A 14,439-nucleotide genomic window follows, 5' to 3' on the forward strand; every position below is an offset into this window, starting at 1 on the left:
GCCCTGCGTCCTGGGATAGATATCTTGTGTGGAACTTTTCTTAACCATTGCAGCAAGTCTTAGCATCCCTGACCCATGGAGTGCTAAAAGCCAGAAGCACAACCCACCCCCCTTCATTGAACTAGCAAAGATGCTTCCAGACATTTCTGCTTTCTCCAAGGTTAATGCCCTGTGTTAAGTATACCCTTTCCTACCCAAAAAAGCTCGAACCAGTATTTTTCTTCCTGTGGATGGTGTATCAGCCATTCTAAGAGCCAATCCAATGCTACTTTGACTAAAAGGCCTCCACCACTTACTGGCCGGGTGACCTCGAACAAGGCAGCTAAACTTGCGGAGCCTCGGTTTCATCTGTAAAATAGGGATGAAGCTTCCTTCACTCAGAGCAGGAAGCTCTAGTGTGGAAGGCAGGCATTTCTGGGCTTCCCCCGGCTCCTCTTCCTTTCCTCCTGGCTCAGAGAAAGTGGGGAGATCATCGCCTAATGTACCTGCCACAAGGTTATGGAGCAAGGACGTGTAAAGAAATGAAGTCAGTAGGGAGAGGTGGAGTCCCAGCTTTAGTGTAATTATCTTTGATGGTGTAAATAGAGAGGTAGGTGCTAGTCCCCTGGCGGGACACGTGGTGGCTTTCCCATTTTGTAATGGAGAAATTTCACCTTGGCCCTTAGCACAATTCGGTTTTACTGAACACGAAATACAGGTCATGGCTATTTTGGAATACCTTGTACGTAAAGTTCCCTGAAGAATTTGTAGAAGCCAGTTCCACTAAGCACAAAATCTTATTTAGAGCAAATAAAGCCAACTCCATTTCTGACTCTGAAAGTTTATTCCACAAATCAAAAAAACCCTCAGATGTTATCTTTTCATAATTGTAATGGTGTTTTAACCACTGTGAGATTGTTCCAGAACTGTGGGCCACTGGACCATATTAAAACTGGGAAACAAGGGGCACCCGGGTGGCTCAGTCGGTTAAGCATCCGACTTCAGCTCAGGTCATGATCTCAAGGTTTGTGGGTTCAAGCCTGTGTCAGGTTCTGTGCTGACAGCTCAGAGCCTGAAGCCTATTTCGGATTCTGTGTCTCCCTCTCTGTCTCTCTGCTACTCCCCGACTTGTGCTCTGTCTCAAAAATAAATAAAAAGCAAACAAAAAAATTTTTTTCTTTAAAAATAAAACGGGAAGAAGAAAGGGTTTTAGATACTGCTAGGTGGCAATTTAGAGTCAAACAGCCTATGCATCTAGTTTACCTTGGTTCTGAGTTCTGTCACATGAAATGAAAACAGGGCCCCCTATCTGCATGGCCTGGGATGGAGGCTAAGGCTTTTCCTCTGTCCAGGGCTTCCACCTACCTCGAGGTCAGGATTCCATTGCCTGGAGGAGGGGAGTCAGCTCCGTTCAGCATCCAGGCTTAATCAGGGCCTCTGCACCTACCTGGAGGAATAACCTTTCTTCCAAATCCCAGATTTCTTTTGATCACCTTTAAAGCTTTATACTCTTAACACTCCATAGGCCACACACCAACAAGAGGTTGTCTTGGGCAAGAAGCAGCCAAGGGAACGTGCCCTCCTTGCCAGTAAAGGCTCCCTGTCACCCATGGATAATCATACCCTCCCCTTCCCCTAGTTTGGTCCCCTAGCATCGACCAAGTGGTTGTTGAATGAGTAAGTGCATGCGCTCATTACTGCGGACCGCTTTTCCCGGGACTGAGTGCAAGACTTCCAAAGAGAAAACCGAAAGAAGGCCTGTGCCTTTGCTCACAGAATTGAGGCTCACTTTCCAAAATTGCAGCAAGACATAATGAAAAGAGCAACCCAAATGTGAACTGAATTGGGAGCAACTCCAGTGAGAAATGCCCCTTTCTGGGCTAGTCAAGCTCCTGTATACCGTCATCCAGCCCTTGAGCACAACTTGCCACGTAGCTCCGTAGTCCCAGATCTGCTTCTCTGCCCTTCTGTGTCCCCATGGCTCACACCCAGAGGGCCCTTCACACCTTCTCCCAGCCTTTTCGGTTTCAAGAGTTCCCATTACAGTAGGACCCTCTGTTCCCAGAAGCAAACACCTGGCCTTACTGATCCCCCAGATTGTAAAAAGGAACAATACTACAAAGGAAGACAACCCCAAAGGAGGCCCTGCGGTCCCCGTGCCCAGCAGCAGTCAGGAAAGACTTGGCTCCTTGTCTAGAAGCAACGCTCACCCCACACCCCAAAGAAACTGCTTAGTCCAAAAGATGGAGAAGATGAGCAACAGAGTGACGCTGAGGATGACAGCCATCAGGTAAGCAAAGATCCGGAACTGAGGGTTGCGGAAACACTCCCTCAGAGAGTAGTGGCTGGGGACAGGAATGGGCAGAGACCCGGAGGCAGGGCCTATGTCCTGAGGGGGCCCAGTTTGGCTCCCAGGCTCGGGGCCTAGGTCCAGCGTGTAAACCCGGGGCTGGCGCAGGAAGTAGCGGCTCTTGGGCTGGTCCTTGAGGCAGAGCTGGTGGCCTTCCAGGATGACATGGTGGGGCTCCAGGCGTAGCAGGGAGAGCACGGCAGTATCCGTGGGCAAGTCTGTGACAGGCTGCCCAGAGGCCAGCACAGTAGGCTGGCGACAGAGGGGGCAGAGCAGCCGGCGCCGGGCTGGAGTCACCAGGCTGAGGTGGGCCAGGCATTCCACGCAGAAGGAGTGACAGCAGTCCAGCACTTTGGGGGTGTGGAACGTGTTGTTGAAGGGGTTCCAGCAGACAGGGCACTCAGGCTCCCGGCCCTGCTGCTCGGCCATCCTCAGCTCGGACGCCGCGACGCCTAGTAGGAATGTCCTGGCAGAAAAGGCAGAAGAGCAAAGGGACACACATTGAGCTCCGTCCTGGCGCTTGGCCCTAGGCAAGGATTCTGTGTGTTGTTGAAAGCTACTGTCACCCACATTTCACAGATGAAAAACTTCTCAGTTTGTTCTGAGCTGGAAAGTCTGGGGCTCGGGCAAAGGCCTGAGCCCCACCCCACCCCCTGCCCCCCAACGAGCTGCCCCTGGAGGAGGCTGCACCCCAGCTCTGGATGCAGGAAAAGTGCTCCTTTTGCCCCATGTGGTTGCCCTTGGCCCTCAGACTACAGGAATGGGGAGGGGGACCAGTCAGTGGTTTGTGGTATAGGATGAATGTTTCCTTCCCTGCAGCCTCAAATCCCTGACTAGCGCAGAGACGGCCTTTGTGAATTCCCTGGTCTGTCCTTCCTCTGGGGGACAAGTGCCAGGCCCTCTCTCCCTCCTCCCATTGGGCTATAGGGCCAACCCTCCAGAGCCCATTTGCCCGGTCTGCGCAAGGCTCTGTACTGGTCCAGCCAGGAGGGTCCGGCCAAGGCTTTTCCCCTGGGCCTGGAAGCTCGGAGACGCCCAGGTCCCCAGATCAGCCCTTCCAGAGCCTCTCCTGGCTCCTCCTCCCTCCCTTTGTCCCGGGGAACGGGCACCCACCTGGTACTAGCGTGGTCAGGCAGACTACCTGCAGGACCTGAGGCTTCCGCCTCTTCCTCTCCCGAATCCACAAAGCTTTGGGAGCCGGCCTTCTCTCCCCCAGCCGCCAACCCCGGCCCGTCTCCATGGCAGCACTCAGCACCTGCAGCTGCCAGGTGGCCCGGGCTGCAGCCTCTTGAGCACACCTGCCTGCAGCAAAGGCCGCAGAGCTGCCTGGGTGGCGGGGTGGGAGGGGACCGGAGCTCCCCCAGGGCGTGGCACACGACCAACCGCGGAAGCCGAGCATCTGCAAGCCCGTAGGCCTGGGATCGGAGCCCTGGGAAGGGGGTGGGGGTAATTTCCTTTCTCTACGTGGAGAGAATAAGTAAGCCTCTGGGCCGCTTCTCTCCCAGGCCCCCATTTCTTTCCTAAAATGGCCGCAGCCGCCTCCCCTGCACGGTCACCTGCTACACGGTCTAAAATCCTGGCACATCAGACTCAGCAAGTCCTCTCAGATCCCCTTCAGATCTTTTTTTTTTTAAAGTTTATTTATTTTTAAGTAATTTCTACACCCAGTATGAGGCTCAAACTCACAACCCCGAGATCAAGAGTTGTGTGCTCCTCCTCCTGAGGCAGCCGGGAGGCGCTTTTTTTTATGTTTGTTTATTTTTGAGAGAGCAAGGGAGAGCCCCAACAGGGGAGAGGCAGAGAACAGAGAGGGGGGAACAGAGGGTCCGAGGCGGGCTCTGTGCTGACAGCAGTGAGTTCAGTGGGGGGCTTGAACTCAAACTGTGAGATCATGACCCGAGCCAAAGTCAGACACCTAACAGACTGAGTCACCCATGCACCCCAGGACGCCCCCTTTTCTGATCATTTACTGTGCGCAAGTAGCTGCAGCCATGGGAGTCTGGCTGCCATCTTTGTTCTTGGAACACAGACAACAGCCTGGCAGGCAGGCACTGACCACTGAGATCTTAGAGTCCAAAAGTTGGCCATCTCTCCACCCGTGGGGAGTTAAAAGGGAGAGTCAGGAAGGACAGTTCCAGCCCCACTTCCCCATTTCAACCAGAAACACCTGGCTTTTCCCATGTGGCTCACTTGACTAAGTTGAAGAGTTGAGCTGCTGAATGGGGAAAATAAAAGTTTAAAAACCATTTCTCCACTCTAACCACTCACTTTGCAGACGGGAAGCAAGAAGTGACTCACCCAAGGTCCCCCAGCTAGTCAGTGGTGTCACCAGTGGTGACGCTGGGACTTCAGCCCCCCCGCCATGCTGCTGCCTTGAAGACAACACTCGGCCATCAGTTCACCTGCTGGGTGCGTGTTACTCACTACGTAGTGAGTGTTTGCATCTGGTCAGAAGTCCGTGTGCCAGGAGTCTCTCTTGGGGATCCAGGAACCATGCGCGGGGCTTGGGGGACCCCAGTCTCCCTCGGGCGCCTCATATGACACATCTGCCCTGAGTTGAAACCTGAAGCAAAACCTTACACTCTCTTGCCCATGGCTTCCTGGTTTTCTTCTAGACTTCTACCACTGCTCCATGTAGGGAAGGGGAAACAAAGCTATGCAGGAGGATGGAAAAACTCTGGCCAAAGCTGGGAGTTTGCCAAGGATCCTTACCTATGAATGCCTTCTTCTGTGGACCATGCATCCATTCTAGTTATTAAGTCATTTAATGTTATTTTTTTGAGAGAGAGAGAGAGCACGAAAGTGGGCAGGTACAGAGAGAGAGGACAGAGCATCTGAAGCGGGCACTGCACTGACAGCAGAGAGCCTCACATGGGGCTGGAACTCATGAGCCACGAGATCGTGACCTAAACCGAAGTGGGGGGGCTTAACTGACTGAGCCACCCAGGCGCCCATATAGTTACTAAGTTATGGAGCACTCACTGCATGCCGGAGCTGTGCTAGGCACTGGGGAAATAATGGTGAAGGAATGAGGCATGGTTTTGACCTCATGACCTTTTGGGTGTAATGAGGGAGAAACCCATCTAATGAGTAGTGGGCAATAACTAAACATCATTTTACTGCATGCTATAAAGGACAGAAAGGGCAAACGGGCTTAGAGAACAGGCTCCATATGAAACCACCAGGGAAGGTTTCTTCAAAGAGATGGAATGAAAGCTGAGTCTGAAGGATGACGAGAAACCAGCCCCACAACGTGAGGAAGGACATTCTGGGCCAAGGGAACAACACATACAAAGGCCCAACGTGAAAAAAGCCTCTGCCAGATTCAGGGAGTGAAAGCAGGTCCCTGAGTGTAGTGGGTGGAGTTGGAGCAGGAAAATGGCTCAGGACAAGCCAGAGAGGGAAGCGGCCAGGGGTGGGGATGGGGGTTGGGGCCGATCCTATTTCCATTTTATTTTATTTTTATCTTTTTCCAATTTCCATTTTAAAGTCACCATTGCAGGGGTGCCTGGCTGGCTCAGTCAGTAGAATGTGTGGCTCTTGATCTCTGGGTTGTAGATTCAGGCCCCATGTTGGATATAGAGATTGCTTAAAAATAAAGTATTTTTTATGGGGCACCTGGGTGGCTCAGTCGGTTGAGCGTCCAACTTTGGCTCAGGTCATGATCTCGAGGTCTGTGAGTTTGAGCCCCGCGTTGGGGTCTGTGCTGACGGCTCAGAGCCTGGAACCTGCTTCGGATTCTTGGCTCCCCCTCTCTCTGCCCCTCCCATGCCCATGCTCTTGTCTCCCTCTGTCTCTTAATAACAAATAAACGTGGGGGGAAAATAAAAATTAAAAATTAAAAAAATATTTTTTAAAATAGTAAAATAAAAACGCCATTCCAGCTGCAGAGCAGACAATAGACTAAAAGGACAGAGCGGAAATGAAAGACCAGGAGGGACTTTATCATTAGGCTGGAATGGTGGCGCTTGACGTAGGCCAGGCCATGGCAGGGGAGGTCAGAGGGATGGAGGAAAAACTATCTTTGGAGACAAAATCAAAAGCCCTTCCCAAAAAGCAGTGGACAGCATAGGTTCTGGGACCATGTCGCTGAGGCTCATGTCCCCAGGTCCACTGCTTACTAGGGCTGTGATCCCAGTTGAATTGCTTAACTTGTGTCTCAATGTTGTCTTCTTCTTTTTTTAATGTTTATTTTAGAAAGAGCATAAGCAATGTAGGGGCAGAGAGAGAGAGGGTGAAAGAGAATCCTAAGCAGGCTCCATGCTGTCAGCACAGAGCCCCAGTCAGGCTCAAACTCCCAACGCAAAAGATCATGACCTGAGCCAAGATCAAGAGTTGGCTGCTTAACCGACTGCACTACCCAGGCATCCCCTCAGTGTCTTCTTCTTAAAATGAGACTGAAAGTAGTACGTCAGAAGATAAGGCTCTTAGACCCTGGCATCCAGCAAAGACTACATATGAGGCGGTTGGCATCATCCCTGCAAATGGATTTGAGAGAGAGGAGGGGTCAAGGCTAACTTTGAAGCCATGACAAAAGCGTCTGTGTTGAGCTTTTGAGGTGCTCTGAATTCCAGAGCGTGTCTGAAGCAGACCTTTAGTACTTATCAGAGCCTTAAAAAGCACATGGCCTTGGGCCGCGTGGGTCGCTCAGTCGTCACTTGGCTTCCAATTTCTGCTCAGGTCATGATCTTGCGGTTCGTGAGTTCAAGCCCCGTGTTGGGCTCTGTGCTGACAGCTCAGAGCCTGGAGCCTGCTTTGGATTCTGTGTCTCCCCCTCTCTCTGTCCCTCCCCAGCTCATGCTCTCTCTCTCTCAATAATAAACATTAAAAAAAAAAAGTACATGGCCTTGATCCAGCAGCTGCCCAACTGGGCATCTGTCCCATGGACATGTTCAAGGGCCTGTGCTAAGGCTCGACTGTAGAGATGCCCACGGGAGCACAGCTCTAACAGGGTGGTATGGGAAACGGCTTCCTCGTTCAATGGGGGGCCATTAACTAAAGACATTCTGCTCTATCCCTGTGAAGACACACTGCAGCCTTTGATGTGATAAAACATCTCTTAATGTGGAAATATGTTTGTGATGTCATTGAGCAAAAAGAAACAGCAATAAAACCCTATCATGTCAGCATATCCAACATATGTATGCAATGGAAGAAATGGCTGGAAAAACCAACACCAAAATGTCAACAGTGGTTATCTCCGGGAGTTAGATTAAAGGTGGGGTTTTTTTGTTTGTTTGTTTGTTTTGTTTTGTTTTAAATTCTCTCATCTGAGGGGCGCCTGGGTGGGCCAGTTGGTTAAGTGGGTGACTTCAGCTCAGGTCATGATTTCGTGGTCTGTGAGTTCAAGCCCTGCATCAGGCTCTGTGCTATTAGTTCAGAACCTGGAGCCTGCTTCCAGTTCTGTGTCTCCCTCTCTCTCTGCCCATCTCCCACTTACATTCTGTCTCTCTCTCAAAAATAAACATTAAAAATTTTTTTTGTTTAGTTCTTCTGAAAAAAAATTTTTTTAAGAGAGAGAGAGAGAGAGGGAGCAAGTGAGGGAGGGGCAGAGAGAGAGAATCCCACAAGGGGCAGGGGAGGAGAGAGAGAAGCGAGGCTCACCTGGGGCTCGTGTTCACATGAAGCAGGGCTCATGCTTGCCTGATGTGGGGCTTGAACTCACAGACCGTGAGGTCATGAACTGAGCTGAAGTCAGATGTTTAACGGATAGAGCCTCCCAGATGCCCTCTCATCTGAAAAGTCTAGCTTTACTACACTTACAATGAACTTGTAAGATCTCCCCCTTCCCTCCCAAAGCAGACCTACATTTTCTGAAGCTCCATGGCCAAAGCTGTAAGAGGCCATTCAAGAGTAGGAATGATTTCCATTGCATGAGCACCTGGGCCCTTATCTGCCAGGGTCCCCTCAGACACCCACTGTTGTTCCAGGATCTGGAGATCAGAGTCCAACCTCTGCAGGAGAGCCTCTGGCCGTGTATCCGTGTATCCACCCCGAAGCCAGCACGTCTCAGCCGCAATGGGTCCTAGACACCACCCCGAAAGCATCACCTTGGACTGTGAGCAAGTCAGCCAAATACTGTCTGTAGCATCAGCCCAAAGTTTCTACCCTCAAGAGGAGAGACTTGAAGAACTAGCGTTTTTATAGGACTTCACAGCTTACAAAGAAAGGGCCTGGGTCCTGGCTGGGATCTAAGTGTAGCAACTCACATCTAGATTTCATGATTGTCTTTTACAATTTTTTTCCCCATCTGATTAAGGCCATTTGATTCTTTAAAACCACCCTGTGAAAGGAAGCAGGACAGGGAGTTGACAGTGTATGGGCTTTGGAACCGGACTTATTTGCTGTGTGGTCTTAGATAAATGGCTTATGCTCTCTGAGCTTCATTTTTCTTTGTAAAATAGGCCAATAATCCCACCTTAGAGGCTTGCCTTGTGAGAAAGGGGTAATATCTATAATGTGCCTGGCAAAGCACAGCAGGTGCTCATATAGTTAGTATGATAGTTTCTTTCTTCCTTCCTTCCTCTCTCTCTCTCTTTCTTTTTTACTGTTTATTTGTTTTTGATAGAAAGAGACAGAGTGCAAGCGGAGGAGGGACAGAGAGAGGGAGACACAGAATCCGAAGCAGGTTCCAGGCTCTGAACTGTCAGCACAGAGCCCGACATGGGGCTCAAACTCACAAACTGTGAGATCATGACCTGAGCAGGAGTCAGATGCTTAACCGACTGAGACACCCAGGCACCCTGATAGTTTTCTTTTTTGAGAGAGAGAGAGCATATAAATGCATGTGCGTTTGCGTACGCGCAGGGGAGGAGAGGGAGAGAATCTTACGCAGGCTCCTCACCCAGGGCAGAGCCCGACTTGGGGCTCTATCTCATGACCGTGAGGTCATGACCAGAGCTGAAATCAAGACTGGGACACTTAAATGACTGGGCCACCCAGGCGCCCCAAGTTAGTGCAATAGTTTCATACCCATTTTATAGGTAGGGCCTCCAAGGCTCAGAATGTGAAATGACTTGAAAAAGAAAGGAAAAAAGGCGTGAAATGGCTTATTCAAAGCTGAAGAATGGCTGAGCTTGAAAGATGGCCCCAGGAGCCCTTTCCTCCCAGGCCACAGCGTTCACGTTGGTCAACGACACTGCCTCTCAGGACTCTGGCACCCATGTCCCACCCGTCCCTCCGTGATCCACTCTGGCTCCTTACCTGCTTCCTCAGAGTCTCCTTCTCCTCCCGTCCCCAGTGCAGCCCCGCAGCATGGGCTCTGGGCTCTGACTTCTCTCCGCCTGGTTTCCAGGCACTGGTGGGCGGGCCTCATTTGCATAGGTCTCGGGCAGCTCCTGGCCAGCTCTGGTTTTCCTCTTCCTTCTGATGACTTTGGACTGTCTGCGCTCACGGGGGACAGCCTAGGCACTTTGGTGTTCTCTTCCTCCTGTGAGTCACTCTTGCTTTTTCTCTAAGGGGGTCAAAGTCCCTCACCCTTGCAGACCTCTGCTCTGTATTGGTTTCCTGCCACGGCTGACGGCTCAGCCTTGACTCCTGCCCAGCCTTACTTTGAGGGAAGGCCGGATATTGCTGAAGCCACTTGTCCCTCAGCCCAGATAGCTCCCTCCCTACCCTGAGCCCCTGCAAACCAATATACACAGGGCTCTCGCAAAATATGAAGGAAAAGGCGAAAATCATCCAACAGAAAAACCACCAGGGGACGGTTATTTTAGCATAAGCACGAAGAGCCTGGGTCAAGTCAGATGTCTGGGTCGGTGTCCCGTCCTTGCTCAGAGTCCAGACTCTACTCGCTGGCAGTCAAGAGGAGCAAACAGACTTCTCTAAGCCTCCTTTCCTCACCTGAATATGGGCATCATAATTTTTCCTGCTTGGTCTGCAGATTAAATGAAATGTCACCTAGAGAGTTCACAGCACGGTGCCTGGTACACAGTAGCACGCAGTAAATGTTAACTGCAGCTATTATGCTGATATGACCTGGAAAGTCACCGAAGAGAAACAAACGGAATACACATGTAATTGCTCAACCTCGTTTATAATTGGAGAAACTCAAATTTAAGTAAGAGACACTGAGCCTGGGTGGCTCAGTCGGGTAAGCGTCCGACTCTTGGTTTCGGGTCAGGTCATGACCTTTCGGTTTATGAGTTCAAGCCCCACGTTGGATTCTGTGCTGACAGCAAAGAGCTTGCTTGGGATTCTGTTTCTCTCTGCCCCTCCCCTGCTCATGCTCTTTCTCTCTCTCTCTCTGTCGAAATAAATAAATAAACTTAAAAAAAAAAACCATTCATTTTTAAAGACACTTATTTTAATATTTGTCAGTCTATTAGGGGGAAAAAACCCGCCACTATTACTAAAAGTAACAATGACACTTTTCTGGGTGTTTTGCTGAATGCTTCTGATCTGTGACGGTGAACACTCCCAGGAAGCCCAGTGCCTGGCGGTACAGAATATAGAAAGTCAGTGACTTTTCCTTCCACAGATAAGAAATCTGAAGCTCAAAGTAAGGAAGGGATTTATTTGCCTAAGATCTCATGAGAACCGCTTAATAGCTGGGACTGTAAATCTGTCTCTGAAATCTGTGCCCTTGTGTTACCCTCTCCCCAGAGTGTGTCCACACGGCCCCTCTTCTGTCCCCGTCACAGTCTCTACTCAGGCTCCTCTTCTTTTATTCCCTTACTGACCTTTTAAATAGGGTTTGGAGAATAAACAAATACATAAATGTCCTTTTAAAAATATTTCTTACTGTTTATTTATTTTTGAGAGAGAGCGTGAGAAAGCACGAGTGGGGGAGGGGCAGAGAGAGAGGGAGACAAAGGGTCCGAAGTGGGCTTCGTGCTGACAGCAGACAACCCAATGCAGGCCTCCGACTCCCAATCCATGAGCTCATGACCTGAGGCTGAAGTCAGACGCTTAACTGACTGAGCCACCCAGGTGCCCCTAAATAAATGTCTTTGATTGGTATTGTAACCAATTGCCCTGGTTTTCATCATTTTATATTTCTAAAATTATTTTATTTTATAATAGGTAATATATTCAGCACATGAAAGGTTTGATTTTGCGGTGAAAATGTTACGTCCTTCTCCCAGCCACCTCATTTCCCTGAAAATTAAGGTATTTTAAAAAATGTTTTTAAGTTTATTTATTTTGAGAAAGAGAAGGGTAGGGGCAGAGAGAGGGGAGAGACAGAATCCTAAGCAGGCTCCACGCCATCAGCAAAGAGCCTGATGCAGGGCTAGAATCCATGAACCGTGAGATCATGACCTGAGCTGAAATCAAAGAGTCAGCCAGTTAACTGACCGAGCCACCAAGATGCTTCTGGAAGTTAAGGTATTGTACTGTCGGTTTCTTTTGCGTCTTCCCGAAGTTATTTTATGGCTGCACAAACAAAACTCCTTTGGCAAAACATCTACGTATCTCTTTTTCTCCTCTTTACGCAAATGTGCATGTGGTGTACACTGCTCTGCCCCTTGCTTTTCTCACTTCACAATGCACCTGAGATATCATTCTGGACTCGTAAAGAGCTTGTTTTCAGTTTTGTAATGGTTGTATCATACTTCATTGAACGAGCCATAAATTACTCAGCCATTCCCCTATCGATCTAATCACTTCGTTTTAAATATATAAATATTAGCTGGAGGGGCACCCTGGTGGCTCAGTCAGTCAAGTGGCCGACTGCGGCTCAGGTCATGATCTCACGATTCGTGAGTTGGAGCCCCGCATTGGACTGTGTGCTGACAACTCGGAGCCTGGAGCCTGCTTTGGATTCTGTGTCTCCCTCTCTCTGCCTCTCCCCTGCTTGTACTCTGTCTCTGTCTCTGTCTCTGTCTCTGTCTCTCTCTCAAAAATAAACATTAAAAAAAAATATTAGCCAGGGGCGCCTGGGTGGCTTAAGCGTCCGACTTTCGCTTAGGTCATGATCTCGCGGTTCGTGGGTTCAAGCCCCGCGTTGGGCTCTGTGCTGACTGCCAGCTCAGCCTGGAGCCTGTTTCAGTCTGTGACTCCCTCTCTCTCTGACCCTCCCCTGCTCACGCTATCTCTCTCTCTCTCTCTCCTAGAAAAAAAAAAACATTAAAAAGAAATATTAGCTGGAAATATAAATGCCAAAATGCGGGATTTAGACTAGTCTACAATTGTGTGAAAATAGCTATGGACTTCAAGAGGTGGCCTATCCCTAGGGAAGATCTCTCTAAGCAATTTTCCTCTTTCTGAGCTGGAGACAGGGACCTCAGGTGTGCCTGGAAGGCCTGGAGGTCCCTGTCAGCTCGACAATTCCCTGCTTTTAAATTTCACTGCTGGTTAACCAAGGTCAGTGGAGATTCATGACACTGATTCAGCCCAGAGGATCTGCTTTGTGTTTGAGATTTGGGAGCTATGCTTTCTGGCTTGGCAGCATTCGTGCAAACCATGAAGAGGTTTGCACACTTTGACCCGATAATTCTCCGGAAGTGCCTAAAAGATAGATGTGATATTGAGATTTATAACAAGAAATACATATTTGGTCCTTCTATTCCTGGCAGAGTTCCTAAATCCCTTGGAATTTCCTAAGTGATGGGAACACTAAAGATGTCTTTTGTGATGTGAATGAGGCAACTTTTGGAAAGTGCCTAAAAATGGCTCGTTGCCAGGGCAACCGACCTTGTAATATTGGGGTTGGAACTTTCAGTCCAGCCTGAACACCCACCCCCTGGGAGGGGAGAGGGTCCAGAGAGGGAATTCAGTCGCCAGTGGCCACAATTTAGTCAATCATGCTCTAGTCAGACCTCCGTAAAACCCCTAAAGGGTGGGGGTCCTGCGAGCTTCTGGACTGATGAACGCAGGGCGGTGCTGGGAGAGGCCAGAAGGCTGCGTGCCCCTTCCCACGTAGCCTGCCCACCCTATGCCCCTCTTCCATCGGGCTGTTCATCTGGAACTTTTATAGAGATAAAAGCCATGGGCCTTCATCATATCCTCTGTAATAAGCTGGTAAGGGTAAGCGGATGTTTCTCTGAGTTCTGTGAGCCACATTAGCAAATTAACCAAACCCAAGTTGTGGGTCGTGGGAACCTCTGCTCGATCTGTAACCAGTTGGTCAGAAGCATGGGTGATGACCTGGACTTGTAATTGGTTTTCCAAAGTGTGTGTGAGAGTGGTGGGGACAGTCTTGTGGGAGTGAGCCCTTCGCCTGTGGGATCTGACGCGATCTCCAGCTAGGTAGTGTCAGAATTGAGTTGACTTGTAGGACATCCAGCTGGTGTCAGAGACCTGCTTGGTGGTGGCGAAATACACTCACACACTGGAATTGGTGTCACAATCAGAATATGCCTGTGTCTTTGGGTTAAGTGAGAATGTTCATCGAAGTTTTAAGCAAAAAAAAGATTGAAAGAAATATAAAAGCCCAACTATAGGAGTTCCTGGGTGGCTCAATCATTTAAGCGTCTGACTTCAGCTCAGGTCATGGTCTCACGATTCATGAGTTGGAGCCCCGCATCGGACTGTGTGCTAACAGCACAGAGCTTGGAGTCTGCTTTGGATTCTGTGTCTCCCTCTGTCTCTGCCCTCACCCACTCGCGCTCTGTCTCTTTCTGTCTCTTCTCACAAAACTGAATAAATGTCAAAAAAAAAAAAAAAAGCCCAACTATAGTACATCAGTTAAGTGGAAAACTACTTAATCACTTAAAATGATGTTGTAGAAAAATTTTTATTGACTTGCGAAAATGGTCACAATATATTGTAAATGGAGGAGGGAACGCAGTTTACAAAATGGGATGTGTAGGGTGTAAAATAAGCTATACATAAAGACTCAAAGGCCAGGAGGCAAAATGTCGCATCTCTCGGTGATGAGCCAGCTGACGTCGTCATTTTCTTTTCATTTCTATTATTCTAAATTTTTTTATCAATGAATATGTATTATCTTCGTAACAGGAGAATTCACTTGGAAAGTGAGTCAGTCTGAGTTTTCTGTAGCCAGGAAATCCAGAACTTAAAAAGAAAAACGGAGGGCATGTAAGGAAGCAGTCAGGGCACTGCAGGCATTGAAATAAAAATAAAATAAACCGCGGCCCTTTTCCGGGTCACTGATTGTCTAGTGAGCAAAAGCATTATCACAATGTCTCCAGGTGGTCAAGGCTAGG

The 14,439-nt window shown here is 49.2% G+C and overlaps 1 protein-coding gene across 1 annotated transcript; it reads right to left on the bottom strand.

Annotated features, from left to right (window-relative positions):
* Positions 1–1,148: 1,148 nt before the first annotated feature.
* Positions 1,149–9,553, bottom strand: RNF183 (ring finger protein 183). The gene is made up of 2 exons (XM_039240763.1): positions 9,533–9,553; positions 1,149–2,795 (listed from the first exon to the last, which is right to left on the bottom strand). Exon 2 carries the CDS (start codon positions 2,756–2,758, stop codon positions 2,186–2,188), a length of 573 nt encoding a protein of 190 aa, XP_039096694.1. The 5' UTR covers positions 2,759–2,795; positions 9,533–9,553; the 3' UTR covers positions 1,149–2,185.
* Positions 9,554–14,439: the final 4,886 nt, after the last annotated feature.

The sequence above is a fragment of the Hyaena hyaena genome, unplaced genomic scaffold, assembly GCF_003009895.1.
Source record: "Hyaena hyaena isolate Hyena2069 unplaced genomic scaffold, ASM300989v1 scaffold_6, whole genome shotgun sequence".
Taxonomy (NCBI): Eukaryota; Metazoa; Chordata; class Mammalia; order Carnivora; family Hyaenidae; genus Hyaena; species Hyaena hyaena.